The 19604-nt window shown below is 38.4% G+C and overlaps 1 protein-coding gene across 4 annotated transcripts in view; it reads left to right on the plus strand.

Moving 5' to 3' along the window:
* The window catches only part of EPN2 (epsin 2), a 64507-nt gene that overhangs the window by 25081 nt on the left and 19822 nt on the right, over positions 1-19604 (plus strand). For 3 of the 4 annotated variants that reach the window (XM_055803624.1, XM_055803622.1, XM_055803625.1), the window contains exon 2: positions 13280-14053. In XM_055803624.1, coding sequence (XP_055659599.1) covers positions 13459-14053 — 595 coding nt within the window. In that variant the 5' untranslated portion in view covers positions 13280-13458. Of the gene's footprint in view, positions 1-2791; positions 2902-13279; positions 14054-19604 lie in introns of all 4 variants that reach the window. The other variant, XM_055803623.1, reaches the window with a different exon arrangement.

The raw sequence follows: 19604 nt of genomic DNA on the forward strand, positions 1-19604 counted from the left end.
CACAACATGCTCACAGTAGAACTTCTACTGGGTAGCAGAACTAGTAAATTACATGTACGTCTGTGTCTGTGTGGATGCATGTGTATATAAACTGGAGCTTTAGCTGACTGAATTTATGATGGTAATGCCGTTGGTACAGGCAAAACTTCACAGGTAAAACCACGTTCAGTGCCTATCAACGTGTGAAATGGATGTGTCTCTAGATGCTACAAGGCTTATGCTTCCATCAAGCTCAACTCATCTTTTGTCAAAACAATTTTAACTATTTTATTAAAAATATGGTGACTTCTGCATTTTCTCCTTTCATGGGAAACAAGAGTAAAAAAGAATTAAGCCCCGCCTGCTGCTTACATGCTAAACAGATGCAAATAAGAGCCCCCTCCCTCCAAGTTGAATCCTTTCTCCTCATGGGTTTCTACATTGTTTTGATTAAAGCAGTTCTATTGCCAACTCCCAGCCCAGAGGGCAGGTGAGAGGAAAAAAATCCCTGATTACAGCTCAGTGATTAACATATCTTTTGGAGCTTGTAATGTCATCATTTCACAGAAAACAAAGTTCCAGCAGCTTCACAGAGTATAGGGTTGTCAGAAAGGCAAACATCAAAGTGGAAAGAAAAGAGTTTATTTAAAATATGGTAGAAAGACTTAAAACATTTGTGCTAACCTATAAGAGCTACTAAAAATTAAAAAAAGCCTTTGAAGCTAAGCATTAAAGATTTAATAGTATTAATTGAATTAAGCCGTGGGAGTTAAGGATATGTAGACACATGTGTAAGTGTTATGTATTCTAAGACATTATCTATATTAAGGAAGCTAAGGTATTGAGAGTTGAATTAATTGTACTTGGTTTATAAAGGTTACCTTAACAAAAACCTTTTTATTCTCGGACTTAATTAGAGTAGATGCCATTATAACTCAAAGTGTAAACAAAAGTGCAGTGTACTTACTATCATTTTAAAAACTGCAGTGGAGCAGAGAAGACTGGACTTGGCATACCTGAACAAGGCAAAGCAAGCAAAGTAGTTTCTAATCTACACTTTAAGGATATCTTTGTTTCTTTATATTATTAAGTCTGATTGAGATATATATATATATATGAATAAATACCTTTTCCTTTCACTGTTATGAGAGTGGTAACTTAATACCGGTGTACTCCATAATAAGGTTTCTTCCCTTCCCTTTTACTCCATGATACTCTGCCTGTAGGTGTGGGGTTTTTTTGGTAGCTATGCTCTCATGTTAGTTCATAATGTATTTTCTCTTAAGAGTGGCTGATTTTGGTAGCTTTTCTCTTTTCTTACGTTTAGAACTTGTCACTGTTATGAAAACTTCTTGCTGGTGGAAGAATGTGGTCAGTTCCTCCATAGCTTTGTAAATAGATAACAGAGAAAAAATCAGTCAAGTCCTTAGCACTGTAACAGTTGCAGTAGCCTGGTGTTGAGGAAACAGTCTGTGTGGGTCTTTTGTATTTTTGCTCTTTGCAAAACGAAAACTCACTGCAATACTTAACATATTTGACCTGAACGTTAATAGGCAGGGAAAAGGCAGGTCCTTAAGTCATTTGCAGAAAAATGAGCAATGAAGGCTTCTTGCACAAATGTGCAGGTGGCTTGACAAAGGAAGCTGATGTCCAGAGGGGAGCAATATCAGACAGGATTTGATTGGTGTGGAAATACTGGTGTGTAGAGACACTACCAACCTTGTCAAGAGGGATAACGAAATTGAGGGTGATCTTAATACATTCATTTTTCCTCCTTCAGGAAGATGGTTGCTGACAGTGTAAGGCAGGTTGTTTGAGCTCTTCTTGCTGCAAATGTAGTTACTAAATGATTCAGCATGATACTGTACCCACGCATTTTAGCAGTATTGATGAATTCATTACCCTTCTGTTAGCTAATGGATGTTAATGGGCTAGAATTTCTTCTGTGCATTTGGGCTAGATGGAATGCTTTTGAAAAAAGATTAGAAAATGGAGTGGGTGAGTTTTTAAGTCACTTTCTTGCTCTGTTTATAAATCTAAACAGAGAGAATGTTTTTAATGACTTGCATTAATAGTGGTTAAAAGAATCATCAGCAGTGCAGGGATACCAGGCAGCTATGGGAGTACAGATAGTAGTAGTACTACGCAGGGAATTTATTTCCATTTTTTTTACGTGTCCCCAAGCTGTAATCAGCTGCTTCAGAGGCTTGAGTTTTGGATTACATACCATAGGTATTGTCTCCTGCATGTGGACTCCTTACAGGACATACGGAGTTCTGAGGACGTACATGGAGTTGCTGGTTGTAGAGTATCGAAGCTAAAAGCGCTTTGTTCTTTATATATGTTCTCTGCAAGAGCTGAGTGGAAGAAAATGACCTTTAATAATGGATCAGGCACAGATGCTTTTGAGTAACAAGTCTTTGTCATCCTCTTCGAGAAGAGCAAGCTAACTCCCACTCAAATGATTTTCCGTCTAAATATCCAGAATAGATGAGAGAGTAGGTAGAATATTACTGCTGAAGGGTGGATTCAGAAACTTGAGGAATTGTTCCAATGACAGCTGAAAATTTGTGTATATCTGCACGGGAGAATGTGGGATTCACTGGCATCTTCAAGCCATTTTTTTCCCCCTAATTGCACAAAAATCAACAAAATAATAAAGCAAAATAATAACAAATCTTTGCATTTGTGAATAGGGATGATTCTTATTAATGCCTGAATGAAGGAATTGAAAAGTTCTGAGTAGCATAATGTGGAAAAAAGTCCTTATAGCAAATTATTTTATTTTTATTTTTATTTTTTTGTCTTCCAGTGATTCATTTCCATCAAAGATGAGCTTAGGAATATAGCTCAAAATCAGGAACTGGGGCAGCACGGAAGTAGACCAAAGTGGCTGGCAGTATTTTTGAGTGCTGTTTCATGGTAAGCATAACCCAGTCTAAATCCAGGCTGCTGATGGCAGGGTTGTCGTGCCCTCTCCTCTGGCTGCACGTACTTTCTGCCCAGCAGAGCTCCTTTGGATGGAAATGCTTTTCCTTCCAAGGTGGTAATGCTAGAAGTACATTAGACAGCTCTTTTAGGAAGAGGGAAAAGAAGTAGGACTGTTTGGAAAAAAATTTGTAAACTGTGTGGTGTGTGCAATGTAAAAAAAAGGTAGAAGATATGGAGGAATAAGAAGGTAAGCTGAACAGCAAGTGTTGCAGGACAGATAGCTAAAATCAGTGTGTAAAGTGGACAGGGCCAAGATTTTGAATTGTTAGCCAATTTTGAAAGAGTAGAGGACCAAATTTATATGGCTCTTCAACATGAAACAAAATGATTGTATTGGTGTTACTGGCACCTAGGTAGTAAAAGGTGATTTCCCAGAAAACCTGCTGTTTACAGTTCTTGTGCTGTCACCTGCTGAAAGGAAGCCCAAAATCTAAACCATCGTATTTAACTTTACCATCAATTTGAGCTTTCAAGGTGCAGCTTTACATTTTGCCTGGTGAAATGTAACTGTAGATTGCTGTTGAAATGGATGTTACTTCCCTTATTTGTGGTGTACTTTAAGGTAATTAGAGTGACCTTGGGATTAATTGCTTTGGTGACCTGATCGGTCAGAAATGCCAGCTATCCATCTTCCCCTCACCTCCCCCGGTTTGTCAGATCAGCTCTCTGAACCGATTCTATCTTGAGATCTGGCATGAGGGGCAGGGAGGTGGCATGTGACAGCAGAGCAGGTAGGAGCAGGTTGCTGCCTTCAGAAGCAGCCCTCAGCCATCTGAGAATGAAGTGTAACGTGAAGCCACATCCTCTGTTCCTCTGCGGCCCGACTGCTGAATAGTAAAGCCTAGTGTAAAATCCTGGGTTTTGGCCAAAACGTTCCTCCGGTGGGTTGCATAGAGGATTTTAGGATATATGTTTCCCACTGTATAGTTTTAAGGCAACTTAATTAGTCATGAACATACAACTGCATGTTGCTTAATTTCTGAGTGTTAAAGTAACCTTATGTTAACTGTTACCAGTTGTGATAGTTAAGACCATGTGTTGACTTTTCAAGATGAATGCAGGATGGCACTTGAAGTTTTATACCATGAATGGGCGTTGATGAATATAGGTAGGATATTAAATCAATCTTCATTTTCCTTACAGGCTTATAGTTTGTGCTAGCAACCAGTATGCTTAACAATTTAAACTGAAGAAAATAGTAATGTTTTGGATGTAGGACAGATACGGCTTTGCAGATCTTGCACTGTTCCTTAAACAGTCCTTTATTTTACAACATGAATTTTTGGTGAAAAAGTATTAATTAGTCTCTCTGCTTCTACCAGTAGTAACATGGAGAGTTAAACTGTTGTTTTGTACCCCTAATCTTTGTAATGATGAGCATTTGCCTTTGGCCTACTGAGTTTATTAATGTGGTTTCGTGTCTGTAGTGTGTAGGCGGATAGGAGAAACTGCACATGGTGATGTCTGCTTCATAATAATAAAATGCAAACTGAATTTAGTTAATAAAATCATTGGGTAATTGTAAGTAGCAGGTACCTTCTCAAAACATTGTCTGATACGTGAACACAGATATATATGAATATAGTAGTTCTTGTCAGCTTTGAATTTTAAAAATTGCATTTGTATAGGAAAGCACTGTGGCATAAAGAATATAGCTAACATTTTGTGGTCTTGCAAGCTTTTACATTGTATTCTTTACAGTTCCTCCTGTCTTCAAGCTGATCAATCAGGGCTCTGATCTGTTATGAGAGAGGATATAATGGCTTCCCTTTGGTAGTTGTCTGTCACCAAGTAAGCAGCCTAAGTGACAAGGCTGGACTTTTCTAATTGACACACCTTCTGGCAAGAATATCAGATGTCTTCCTCCCTTCCAAAATGAAAATGTGGAAGGAGAGTAGTGTCTCCTGCTGTTTTTAATTCAGTTGAAAACGCTACTCAAATATACCTGATAAACTGAATTTATTCCAGATTGTTACCTTTTTGTAAGGCACACATTGGGTGATAATTTTTTTTTCTACTCTGTTTGTGAGAATAAGACTTAAGTGCTTTCATTCAAGTAGGTAAACCCCAGCGAACAAATTCCTTTTGAGAGTTTGGGTAGGTATTTTCACTGCCGTGTTGGATTAATTTGCATTTAAAATTTCTGGTTCAGTGCATAATGGCTTGACCTTATGCTGTTTTGTAATTCTGCAATATTGTATTGGGTGTGTAATGAATAACACTTGCTGTATTACTAGTGAAAAATAAACTGAGATCTGCTGCGTAAAATGCAGGTGGTACTGTCAATGACATTTGACCTAGCTGTAGAAGGAGGAATGTGTTATTTTTAAAGAGATGTTGACAAAGCTTGTAATCCTAAAATTAGATCTCCAGTGTAGGTCGGATTTGGATTGTTTGTGGTGATCTGTATGGCTCTTACAGAGGCTGTCCCCTTTCGCAGCACTTCAGAAGCATATTTGCAGCTGCTTCCCACGCTGTCAATAATTCCAGCTGTGTTATGGGCCGTAGAGTCAAATGTAACTGCAAATGTCAAAGCACCAGCAACTTTGGCTTGGCGGGTCCTAAGATAAAGTGGCCAGGTAATGCTGCCATGTTCTTGGCTGCAAGCTGAAAGTTAGATTTCTGCTTCTTACCCGCCCCCCTTCCCCCTTCCTGTAGACTCTGAGAGTAAAGAGGTAAGCTCTCCACTGAGCTCAAATACTGCCCTGGTAATTTAAGTATACATGTAGTAAGAAGAGGTGTTACAGAGAGAACTTGAGCAAATTTGTGTCTGTAAATCTGTTACATGGCTAAATGGCCATACAAGCTGGAGTTAGTTTTTCTCTGTGAGTCTGAGGCACGACTGTAAAATCAGTGTAGAATCTAACCTTGGGATTCATGAATGTGCATAAATTTGAAGGAGAGTTATCTTTCAGCATTAACTCTTTAAATAAAGAAATAATTTGGCCACCTGCTGTCTGTGAAAGCTGACCTTGTTCTCTCATTTGTAAAAGGGAGTGGAAACCTTCCAAAACTTTTAATTTTGAACCATTTCCTCTTCTCAGAGATTACACTGAAGAAGACAAGCATTTAAGCTGTGAAAAATGGAAATTAAACCTTTCTTCTGGAGTTAACCCTGTTCTTCAAACCATTTGCCAGTCTGTATTTGTAACTCATTTCCTAAATAATTCTGAAGGTTGAGGAAGGACATTGATGGTAATTTCAGTGTCTTCATTTTACGGTTTTATTCACATGAACTGCTGTTTTTTTTTCTGCCATATAATAGCAAGAGAGAGCTAATAAGTATGCTGTTTGTTGGCTTTTATGTATAGTGCCAAGCTGCTTCATTTCTCTTAGTACTCTTCTCCAAGTGACCACAATGTACAGTTGCCTCTTCCTGTTTCGTTTTGGGAACAAAGTTTGTATTGCAGTAGGATATTATACTGTAGGCAGTATAATGATATCCTCTGGTGGTCCAGTTCTGTAAGAATTATTTGTGAATGGGGAGGGGGAGAGGGATGTGAAAGAGAATTAATTAAGTTTGAAAATGTCTCTAGCAGTGTGGGATCCAGCATCAGAAAAATGTCTCTGCTGTAATTTTTTCTGGATTACTATATTCCGGAATTTTAAATAAAGGCTTGTGCTCAGTTTTTTTTGTCAAAGATTTCTGCTTCCTTTTTGTGGAAAATGAGACTTTCTAAAAGCACAGCGGGTTTGGGTTTGTACATGTAACGAGCTATCACAAGAAAACTAGGATGTGAATTTACAGTGTCAGGCAATAGGAATCCTTTTTCTTTGCCATAAATAGAAGCTGACTTACTCTTAAGATTGGGGTTATGTTTGAGCGTGTGCTTTTTGCTCTGTGCAGGTGCGGTGTCGGTGTCTGTCTGGGGGAACTTCTTCCTTAGTCAGAATCTGGCAGTGCTTTTCCGTTAGCCTGGTTCTTTGCAGACTGGCAAGAAGCGCTTTCCAGGCGCTGGGTTCTCCTGATTTATCCTGGAGTACAGGTCCCTGAGGATTATCTGCCTCTCTCATTCCACCCTGAGAGCAAGGAGAGCAGTTTCTAGCTATTTTATGTATTCATGTCTTAGAGGTAAGGCACATGCTTTGGCTTTGTAACATGTTGGAAGGTCTCATAGCAGCTGCTTCAGCACTTCTTGGGTAGGAGAGGCTCTTGGTGTCTCTTTAAGGCTTTATATTTCACTTGCGTTCCTTTGAAATTATAATGGGGTGCAAATATCCTGGATAGTGCTGTTCGAATCCTTGATACTGAGGATGTGCTTTCATAATACAGGGCTGCCTAGTTGCATGGCTGGCCTGAGATAGCCTGCCTGTGCCCCCAGTATTGCAGCATTTTGGGGTCTCGGTTGCCAGCATAGCTGTTGAGGACTGTCCTAGGATCTGAGTAAGGGAACCTGCCTGAGCTTTTGATTATATTTCCTAGTGATGACCAGAAAAATCTCTTTGTGTAATTGCAATATAAATCTCAGGATGTAAACTTGTAGTTATCTTTCTCAGTATTTTGTGAAAGGGAGGGATAATTTTATGTAGATTAAGATGTCTGTAGAGACTGCCTTGAAATCACAGAATAAATTAAGAAGTTTTCCAAAATTCACTTTTTATGCATGTTACTTACAGTTACTTGTCTAATCTAACGTCTATATTTTGTCTGTAACACTGTTCATTATTTTATGCAAATATCTGGTGAACTACTTATGTTTAATGTTAATTTTCACACTTTTTATTGCCCACTAGGTTTTAAAGGCTTTTCATGTATTTTTGGTCCATACTAAGCTGGACTATGTATATATTTACCTTCAGGCTTGATATAAAGGGCATTTTATCAGTGCAGACAAACCCTGGTTTGAGTTCTACATTCCAGAGATCTGAATGAATTCTGCTGAAAGCCTGTATATAGGTGGATTTGTATGGTTGTTTCTTTGAACTAAGTTTATTAAGGACTTTGTGGCTTGGCCTCATTTCTGGGTTAGTCTTAGCAAATTAAAGATGGTTTCCTCATGTAGATTTCTTTTACTGAATTTAATCTCTTGTGAGAGAGAGCTGTTGAGAAGTTCAGACAAGAATTCGTTCTGTCTGTACACTGTATCTAGAAAAGCACCATGAGAATTCATCAGGGCTATTTGTATAATGAAACTATTGGAATAGGAAAAAGGAAATGGGACATTTCCCCCCAGGTTACCTTTGTTAGCACAGGTAAGCTTCACCATCTTGTCTACAGAATTGTATGTTTCCTTTTGTATCTATTTAAAGATGACAAACTACTTATAAAACAGGGACAATGGCTTGTAGGGACCAAGGAAGACAAAATGAGGAAGGCTCACCTAAACTGAACAAGACTTAACAACTCCCTCTTCCCCTCTTTGTTTAACCTTTTAAAGAAATCTGTTCAAGCTGATAGGCTTTTTCCTGTTGTTAGCAAGGAATAGCAGCTTTAATCAACTAAGTCTTTTCTGTGTTCTTTGCAACTTGTGTTAAAAATGCAAACTTGGATTTTTGCTGAAGTTGCAAGTGCATTTTACTTCATGTGGTTTGTTGTGAGAAGTTAATTCAGTGAGGTCTCTGGAAAAAAAAAAACCAACCTCTTAAACTTTCTATGCAGGTTCATGTGTTAGAAATGGTTTCTCACTTTTATGCAGTAGGGATATTCGTCTTTTTGATCATAATGTAGGCTGTTATGGTGCTCCAAGACTTGCAATAATCAAGTAAAATGCTTCTTTTCTGTGGTGTGGAAGCAGAGAGTTTGTAAAGCAGATACAGAAAAGCATACAGAGTTCTTAGTGGAAGTTACTGCCACTGCCAAAATAGTTATCTCGAATATTGGTACAACTGGGGGGTGGGGATAAAAATGCCATCATTTTTCACTCCAGTCATGCTTTGTGTTTTTAATGGAGTAAATAGTGTAATATGAAGTTTAGAACAGATTGCCTTCAGCGGGTTAAAAGTAGAATAGATTTAGAAAACATATCTTTATATCAAAAAAAGGAAAGAACAGACATTAGTATGATTCTCATTAAATGCTTTTGTTTTCATGAATCAAAGATACAAAGTTAAAGAATCATGGCAGCATTGATGTATTGATGGTCTTCAAGTCTGTTACAGAATGACAAGTGAAGTCTTTAATTTTCTGGAAGAGTAAAAAAAAAATGCTCATTTCACTTAATCCAGTGCGTTCTCTTCTTGAAATGCTTGCTCTATGTTTGTTTTTCCAAAACACTACTCGAGACAGTCTCTGCTAGTAGCCTTCTTTGAAAGCTTCACTCTAGCAAAGCTTCCAGTTTGGGGAATGGTGCTGCCATAACCGGGGCCTCCTGCACATGTAGGTACTCCAAGTTCACTTGCTTTTGGGGTGCACCTTTGTTGGTAATTCAACTAAGTCCTAAATGTAAACCTAAGCATTTCCCAAATACAGGGTTCTCACCAAACCATTTCTGCATTTGGTGAGGCTATACTTCTTATTCTGCTTCTTGCTTATGCTTTACAGCAAAACCATGAATATTTTTCCTTCATTTAGCTACAGCCTGTTTGGAGAGCACAGCAGGGCCTTGGGTTCTGCCTTTGTTCTTTTGGTTTCTTCTCTGAAACCAGGCACGCGGGTTCCTAGTGTGTGTGGTGTCATTGGACGGGAATGAGGACTCTTCACTTTCTGGTGCTGTTTTTTTGGAGCTTGACAGCTTTAGGTTGTGTTTAATAGGCTGCTTCAAATGTGAGGTTGGGGTTGGGTCATTTTTACTCTTCTCGCAAGTCTGACTTAGAGCAAAGCTTGTGACCGTGTGGCTGTGCAGCCTGGTCACCTCACTGATGTGACAGAAAACAATCCAGTGCTAAAAAGTTAATTTTCTGTGAGAGTTTTAGGTTGATTAGTTCTACTGTGCTGTTGTGTAATTGCTAGATTTGATGCAAGAGAGGGAAAGGGGAAGTGGTTGAAAGGTTGCGAGGCCACTGGGTTTGGTGCTGGCTTACAATTAGCTTGGCAAGGCATGAGAAATTGCACCCTGATTGTCTGTGTGCCTGCTTATATTGTGATTATGATTAGTTCTTTAGATATTTATTTCTTTGGCAAAAATTGGTGATGTTTAGGACTACTAGGTGTTCCCATGTACTGTAAAATTTACCTTTCCCAATATATTGTTTGGTATTAAAATTTTTTCAAAATCTCGTGAAGTTGTAAGAAGTAATAAAACTAACTTTGTTTTTTCTTTGGTTGGGGAGGTACATGTAGGTGAGGCATTTGCTTGTATAGTGTACTTCTAAAAATATTTTGATAAGGCCTTTCATCCCTGGCCTTTAGAGAAACAAAACTCTTACAAGACAAGAATGTTTTTCATAATTTACAGCAGGTTAAAAGACAGGAAACTGGGTTAGGGTTAAATGGCTGGTTCTCACAGTGAAGTGTCCTGTCAAAGATCAGTGCTCTTGCAAAATGCTCCATTTCCTAGATCGTTTCTAAATAAGGTGGCCAAGTTGAACCAAATCGGTCAAATTTGAAACGAATCTTAAACTGAAAGGAGGGGTGCAAGATTGAGACCACCTAAGTGATAAAATAGCAGATGAAATAGCTTCAACGACTGACATAGGGAGAAGAAATGACCCTGGTTTCATGTGCAGGGGTAGAGGCACAACTAGCAAAGGGCAAATATTTTTAGAAAGTATTTGATAAAGAATGGGAAATCCTAAGCAGTAAATGACCATGTTTTTATACAAACTTTTGTTACTGCCAAATCTGAAATGTAGAGTGCTTGGAACTATGTATCTCTCAAGAAATGGAAATGTAATGCATGCATGGGAAGACATCAGGGTTGATTGGAGTTTTGCAGCAGCAGCTTCTAAATAGAGGGATTCAATTTCAGGAGATCCTTGGTTCAGAAGGAGATGGCCAATTTCTATAAAATCATGAGTGACATAAAGAAGCTGAAGGTGACTTGTTCTTTCTTCAAAAGCATGCCTCCTGTCTACAGCTTGGGGAACAAATGTTCAAGGTTAAAATAAGCTGAAGTACTTGTTTGTGTTGTGTGGTCGCTGCAACCGCTGCTGCATAGATGCTGAGGCTGAAAAAGGAAATAGAAGTGGCTTCAAAAAAGGGGTTGGTAGAGACATTGTTGGCTGTAGAGCCTCCACCACAGGTTGCACCTAAGATGCCTAAGCTGATGATAATATAAGGCAAGGGAATGTATATATTCTTTTCTCATACACTTTACATGAGGATTTGTGGCTGAGGATGTTGGGCTTGGTGGACTTTTTATCAGAGTGCTTTAGGAGGTTTTGTAGTTCTCATGGTTTTGATTTTTCATGTTACTTACTGCTCTTCTGGTTGGGTGACACACTCAGTCCTTATGGGGGTGTTGTATTCTTCTGATCTGGGATCCGTATCATCAGTGTAGTTGTGTCATGATTAGGCTGGTATTTGTACTGCTGCTGGCTCTGGCTTTACCAGCTAAAGAAGTTACTGCCTGCAGCCTGCTCTTAGTTTTTTGTCACCATCTTTCTACCAGATGCTGCCACATCCTTCGGTAATTTGTTTCAGCTTTGTCTGTGAACTTACTTTAATCTGTTATTGACAAAAAGAAATGGTTTAGATTAAACAAGATGCATGTATTTGAGGGTGGTCGTGGTAATTTTTTTTTTTTTTTTTTAATTGGTGCCTTACCTTTTGAGTAATGCATCAGAGTGATTGCAAGAGCAGGTGAACCACAGATTTGGACAGTGTTAGCTTCGGGAGTGAAGCAGCGATCACGGATACCTGGAAACGTTTATATAGGATCAGCCTTTCCAAATTCTGGATTTATAATGCACAACCCTGAGGATGCCCCTTTTTTATTCCTTTGGCTACTAACCATCTGACAACAGATCAACATTCTTCTACAGCTGGCTTTAAATATTGGGAAGAACAGCAGGATGGTACAGTTTACCTGAAGTTCAGTGTTGATCTCACTTAAAGTTAATTTTCCGTGATGTCGTAGGAGTTTTTTATCCTGTCAAAACTTAAGCTTTAGTGGAGCAAGATAAAATACAGTAATGCATTGGACCTGCTCTGTGGTAGTTTTAACTTGCCCAGGATGGTTTTCTAGGAAGGGTATATGCCTTGATGCTGGGAAAATTGTGATAGAGCTGCTCGTTGTCCAAGTTGACTCTTAGTTCTGCTTTCATTCTAAATTGCACCACAATAATTTGAAGAATTATAACAATTTTAGGCTTGAAATCTGTGCTTTACTTCTCTCTAGTGTCTTTTGTGATAACTGTTGCTTCCTTGGAGCGTTCGGAGAAACATTATTAGAGGACATCTTGAATATGCAATCTCTATTAACATGTCAAGTTCCATTATGGAATCAGTGCTTAGTGTTCATGCAACTGGTGAATATCAAAGACTATTCCAACTGTGTTAATGTAATAGCAAAATCTGCCATTTAGGAATGTATTCTGAGCTTAATAGCTCTCTGTTTACTTGAGACAATGACCTTAAATAAATAACTGAAACAGCTTTCCAGCTCCAGAGCTTGTCCTTGGGTTTTCTTGCCAGTCATTCTGATTTTACAATTCCATTTTCATATAATTAAAAATTTTTCTGTGCTGTGTGAAAGACACACAGAGCAGAAACTGTGGATCTGATGAGTGTTGTCAAACGTACAAAGTAAATGCATTTGGAAAAAAAATATTTCCATCTAATCTGCTTAACATTAAAGGTCACCCTGAGTTGGATTGTGTTGTTCTGGTGCTCATTTCTCTTCCCTAGGCCTTGACTGAATGCAGAACACTGTTTAAGGTCCCTGCCTACAATTAAGTGTACTTTAAATATACCTGAGGTTTCAGAAGTAGCTTGATTAAATTTTAAGGAAGTTTGCTTATTCTCTTAGTATGCAGATTCCCACAGCAATGGTAGCAATCTGCAGTGGTCAGCTGTTAGAGGGAAGCTAATGGCTGCTAAGCATGGAATTTCTAGTTTCACCTCAGCTCTGCAAGCTAGCATTGTAATTTCTGTTATTTAAAATTCTAGGTAGGTTTTACCTTGTTGGAAACTAAACCCGTAAGTTATTTCTTGGACTTTGTTTCTGTTTTGCTGTTAAAATTTTGCGTTTGCATCAGTGGGAATATGTTCTTGCTTTTGTCTAGTTCAGCAGTTTAGGTTTTTGATATGTAGTGTTTAATATTACTTGTGAGAAGACCAAGTTACTTTCAAAATCAGATGTCTTGAGGAAATTCAGGGAGAAAATTCATCAGATAACTTTAGAAGAATTTCTCAAAAGTGTATGTAGATGCTTTCCATGTAGGAATAATTAAAGACAGCTAACATGCTTTGTTTTCTTCCCTTTCTCAGGTCATGATTTTCATTTTCTCGTGTCATTCTCTCGAAGAGGGGAAATGATTGTAGTGGAACGTGTTACAAATAAGCCACAGATACGGAGCCTTTGCAGTTCAGAAACGTTCACAGAAGAGCAAATATAGCCCTTTTTTGTTTGTGTTCTGGAATCTGTCTTGTTAAAAAGGGAAATAAAAATGACGACTTCATCTATTAGACGGCAGATGAAGAACATTGTGAACAATTATTCAGAGGCTGAAATAAAAGTTCGGGAAGCAACCTCTAATGACCCTTGGGGTCCCTCCAGTTCATTAATGACTGAAATAGCAGATCTGACTTACAATGTTGTGGCCTTTTCTGAAATTATGAGCATGATCTGGAAACGACTGAATGACCACGGCAAGAACTGGCGACATGTATACAAGGCCCTTACTCTGTTAGATTACCTGATCAAAACTGGTTCCGAGAGAGTGGCGCAGCAGTGTAAAGAGAATATTTTTGCTATCCAGACGTTGAAAGATTTTCAGTATATTGATCGAGATGGTAAAGACCAGGGCATTAATGTGAGGGAGAAATCCAAGCAACTAGTGTCTCTTCTGAAGGATGATGAGCGACTCAAGACAGAGAGGGCCCAAGCCCTGAAGACCAAAGAACGCATGGCTCAGGTGGCCACAGGAGTGGGTAGCAATCAGATCACCTTTGGCCGAGGCTCCAGTCAGCCAAACCTATCCACCAGCTACTCAGAGCAAGAATATGGAAAGTCTGGAGGATCCCCAGCATCTTACCATGGCTGTAAGTACAAGCAAACACACATAAAAAGTTCCTTTTCTTTTGAGAGATTTTGTATTCTGATTTGCTGTTAGATGTGAGAGTAAGTGGTACCTGCTTGCATATACGCTGCATAATACGCTGACTGCAAGGAGCTTTTTTGCAATGGCCCAGTCTTTGTAGGTCTGCTCTGTGGCACTAATGTCTCTTTGAATGACTGCTTAAATGTTTGTTTTGGAGAGGATGTGAGTATTTACGTAAATCAATTTAAAAAGCAGTTGTTTACTGTTGATTCCCAAAGGTAGCATTGTTAAGCTGCTTTTGTGAACATGTTCCAATGTTTGACGTGATAAGCCCCCAGTCTCAGTAGGGAGGTTGTGAATGGATTTTTTTGTTTGTTTCTAGTTTTAAAAGAAGTGCTTGAAAATTTGTTGTGTTGAGCTTTTTGTTACATAGAAGTAAAAAAAAATAATACAGGGTATTAAAAAAAAACACCAGAGTATTTCCTGGATCATTTTGCTACTTTATGTTGCTGCTATTTCACTTTGGGAAGAATATTAGTATTTAATTTTGTTTATTGCTTGCTCAGTAGTTCTTAGAGTAGTAATGCTTTGAATATGCCTGTGCCTAAATATTTATACTATCAGCATATGGTATGCAAGTATCAGTACTAAATACTGTATTTCATTCTTAAAAAAATAATACAGTGATGTGGAAAGAATGGATTCTTTATACCACAGCTTGGGGGAACTCCCTGTCATGTTAGGAAGAGGTCTGATTTGGCACTAAATCCTTCTTAATATAAGTAACGATCTGATGAAAGCTGCTTTGGCTGGAATGTCAGTGTTTGTGGTTTAATTCTGAAGGAAAATCTTTTCTTTAAATGAATGCTTATAGTGTGTGGAGGACTGTAACTGAGCCAGTGTGGTGAATTGATTGAGCACCAGTTTTAAGATTCGTAAGTTTGTCATGTCCTGTGTCCTAAAGAGCTTCTCAAATTATAAATACGAGAATGGTGTCAGTACCCCTATTGTGTAAAGACATTTTCTGTGGAAGGCAGTAGGAGGTAGCAGGACAAATCAAGCTAGGATGAAGAAAATCTCTGTCCATTTAAAGCTATGGAGAAGAGCAGGAATTTTTTTTTTTTTTCAAAAGGAAATATTTTTAGGATTCAGGGTTCAAAAAAAGTGCATGAAGTTTTCCAGGTATGAGAAATTTTATCTTGTCTCTTAATTAGCAGTGGAATAACAGATATCTTAATTTTTCTGTAGTAACTGTACTTGAGCATTGATTCAGTGTGAATTTTCGATCAACAAGATATATGTTGTTATCACAACAGCCATTCTTCCTTTACAACAAAAATTCTTAATTTATGAGATAGCTTGAAATGTTGTTGTTTTGAATTTAGGCTGATGGACTGAAATAATAATGCTCAGCATACCTTAGTGACATCTTTGGTTTGTTCCACAGGGTTATTTATTTCTTCACCAGCTCTTAACTTTAATTAGCGCATGTCACTGTTGTTTGTCATGTTAAATGCTACCAGAAGTTTCCAACTATTCCTCACAGCAAGGATTGAGCAATGCAGGCTGTGTTTCTGAATTGTAGTTCCTTGGACACTTCAAGAATTTTCGTGGGGGACTAGATATCAAGAAGCAATTTTGGTTATTTTTTCAGTACAAAGTGTTGATTTACTGGATGCTCTTATTTGCCTGCATATGACTTTGCTGTATATCTCTATTTGCAGGATTGCTTTTGAGGTAATGATTTCTTAATCTTTTTTTTCTCCTCCCCCATAAGCATGTACCTAAGAAGCTTTAGAAATCTCAGGCTGCAGAAATTTCAGGCTGCTTTTTCTTTTTTTTTTCTCTTTAGGATCTTCTTCTGTTGTAGACTTTTGTGGACTTAATTATCATCAGCAAAAATACAGATGGTTGTTAGTTTTTATGATCTGTATCTTTTGAAGCTTTATCTTGTATGATTTAATTGAGTAATAGCGAAGCAACACCACCTTACGAAGCAGCTGTGCTAAGTGCTTCTGATAATGGAAAACTTTGTGGAGAGCTTTGTCCTTTATCCTAGGAAATGAGGAAGGAGTTTCATCAAAATCCAGACATTTAATCTGTTACATAAATGTAGGGTTATTCTTGTGCCTTCTAAATTTAATGGAAAATATGATTTTCATTATTTAAAGTGAAAGAGATTGTATCCATCATATTTTCTTTTATTCTATAACGATACCCTTTTGTTCTGAAAATACAGACTTGGTAAAATATGTAAAAGGAATTAAGTTATGCTTAACTCCTGGGAAATACTCTCCTTAACAGTTTTAAGATGCAGTTGCTGTGCTGTGTATTCTGGTAGAATTGTCTTTTATTCCTCTGAGCCTTTGAAGAGGAGATCAGAGGCATTTAGATTTGCAAACTATAGCATGAGATTTGCCTATTAAAAATGTACATCCACCCTCTTTGCTAAATATTTAACATGTCTTATTAACATTCAAATATAAATAAAGTTTGGGAGAGCATAACAGCCTTTTTATCAACATACCTAAATGAAGTGTTTAATCTCCCAGTGTTTTGGTATTAATGCGTTTTACTTTTGTTCCTTGCTAGATGCAATGGGTAGGGATTGCAGATTTTGAGAATGCATTCCACTTACTTGAAAAAATTGTGTTTGGCTATAAAATCTCCTCATTTTTTGATACTTTCTGGCAGAAGAAAAGAGGTCTGAGATGGCTGAGAGAGCTTAATAGTTACTCCAGGACAGATCACTAGGGGGAAAAGTGACTTCCAGTAGATAATGTGTCTGGATTATGCATGAGGGATCTCTTCCCCCTTCTGTCAGTTAGTGAAAGTGCCATATTGGATAACTCAGTGGACCCTTTTTTGTTCAGTTTCTTCAGAATGTTGAATTAGCTGTGCTCTACAGCATCGACTGTAAACACTGCAATACTCTAACCTAGCTTCTTAAGCATGGGTGTAGGTTTGTATCTGACAGTGCATGTAAGAATTGGGTTTTGCTTTTGATGTTGAGCCAGAATTTTTTTCTTGTAGAGCTACAGGTCTTTGTGTTCCAGATTTATCCTTTACAAAAAAATAAAAGCAGTATTGATAGCCTGTGTAGCATGAGAGCATTCAAGATGGAAAAAGGATCTCTTGACTGATGTACCACTATCCCTCTGATACAGGCAAGACACACTGGCAAATAAGGACATTCTTCCCTGTTCCCTTGCAGATATTTTCATCTCTAACAGTCCTTTAGAAACTGTGGAAAGTGAAATGGTGAAGCATAATAGTTTTTAATAAAATCCTTTCCCCCAAAGCTTTGCCTTAATGGCTTTGTTGGCCCTGAAGATCTCTGTGCTGTAAAGCTTGTATAATTCTAGGGAATACATTAAGCATGTGAATATTACTGAGTATTGATGCAAACATTTATAAAAGTATTAGTATGGTTTTGCTATCTAGACTCATGATCTGTAAATGGAAGCCAAGAGAGGTACTGTAAAGCTAAAGCAAAAATAAAGCTCCTCCCAACCTCCATCTTGTCAACAATATCTGATACTGGGGACAATTGGCTGTCTTCCAGCTTTAAGCCAGGGGCAATTAATGTTCAGATTATGAGCTATTAAGTATTTAATGTCAAAATACATAGAAATTTTTATTTATTTTGGAAAATATGTAAATTGTTTTATTTTGCGTTAAGGGAATGTTCTTATGTGGTGCTGAAACTAAACCTACTGAGGAGAGGAAGGAATGCAAGGTCAATATTTGAAGTATTTTGAAACAGTAGTTCCCTACCCCAATCTGTCTTTTTGTTGAAATACTGTCTTTATGCTAGATCAGTCACCCAATTTTGAAAACTTGTTCCTAGCCTTGTTTCATCTGCAGCTGCCAATGACCACTTCCAATAGGATTCTGGATTTGTGGCTGCATGGGGAGAAGTAGGGTGTTCTTAATATAGACCTCTTAAGTCTGAACTATTATACTGTTTCAAGCCTTGGAGTGCATTTGTTGCAGTTTATTGGTCTTGATAAAGCCGTTCATGTACTCTCTTTTAAGTATTCTTTCAGCAGAGGCTTACACAGGAGTATTACTCTGTCGCTACACTGGAGGGGTCAGCGTGGCAGAACTGTAACCCACAGTCCCTGCTGTGTGGCAGACAGTTCAGAGTACCTGCAAGATGCTGTGGTTGGGCACCTTGGGCCTGCAGAAGCACTTGGGAGAGGGGGCAAGAGTGTAGGGACTCGGATTACTTTGTTCTTTCTCACTGTCTTGGGAGCAGGTTAGTGGTGTGGTCTTTAGCAGACCTGAGCTATGGCCGCTCGTGAAGTGAGCAGTGTAGTCTGCTGCAGCTGCTTGTGGCTGGGATGGTTGCAGAAGTTGGAAAAATTATGGAAAAATACTCTACCTAGAGGGAAGTGACTGACAAAGCCAATTCCTTGGCACCCCTGCCCCCCAGAAGATAGTGCGTTTGAATTAGTTTCAGCTTTGAAGGATCCCTGGAAAGTGCTTGGTCCTCTCCCTGGACTGCCTTCATCTTTTAAAACCAAGTTCACTAAAGCCCCACTTTTTAGATAGGTCCAGTCCTCTTATGCCTAAATGAGGACCTACCTTATTATTTGGCATTGTACACATGTCGTTTGCTTTAGCCATCTGCTGCCTTGGGTTTGGATTGCACTTAGAAATGTTGGCAGAGCAAGACTGGTGTGCGTTTTAATGTCCTGATTTCATTTACACAAATGCAGCAGAGTACGGAACAACGCAACGTGCACAGTGTGACCTGATTTTAGAGGGGCACTTTGCCTGGAGGTAGGCTGGTTGGCTGAGAAATCATATTTATTATACATACAGCCTATTTCATAAAAGATTGGTGAAAGATGGACTGAAAAGGGTTTTTATGGATCTTGTGAAATGCAGTCTGTTAACCTTACCTATAAAGATTTTTGGGAGCAATTTTCTTTAGCTGAAATAATGAGGTTTTATATTTCCAGTCATTATTCACATTAAGTTGACTCATTTAGAAGCAGTTCTGTGAAGCGTCAGCAAGTTTGTGTTCACTCATCTCTTTCAGCTTTGTCTCCCCTTTTGCTTGGAGTAGAAAATAATTCAGAGGAAATACTGATGTGGGTTTGACGCTATAGGAGATTCATAACACTACTGTCTTTAACATTATTTTTTTTTTTTTATAATCTGCTCTGCATCTTTGGAGGTTGGAATATATTTCTGGCCTTCGGCATATCATCCAGTAATGAATCTAGATGAGCTGTATGGATAATTTCTGTAGTTTGAGGTGCTGAAGAACGTGGTAGACTCCTGTGTTAGCTGTCAGATGTCACTTGACAACTTGAGTTAATCCTCTCATCATACTTTTTTCTGGTGTTCTAAGTAAAGGTGGGAGATGCCATTCATGTAACCCGGCTCCTATAGTTGCAATAAATTACCCAAGTCTATTAAGATGAGCATAGGGATCACCTGAGAGAAAAAATGCTCTTTAACCAAAATGAGCCTTAAGGATTTCTTCAGTATTAAATGAATTTCAAAAGTGGTGTCTGCTTCAGTGCAGTTAGAAAATC

The sequence above is a fragment of the Falco peregrinus genome, chromosome 5, assembly GCF_023634155.1.
Source record: "Falco peregrinus isolate bFalPer1 chromosome 5, bFalPer1.pri, whole genome shotgun sequence".
Classification (NCBI taxonomy): Eukaryota; Metazoa; Chordata; class Aves; order Falconiformes; family Falconidae; genus Falco; species Falco peregrinus.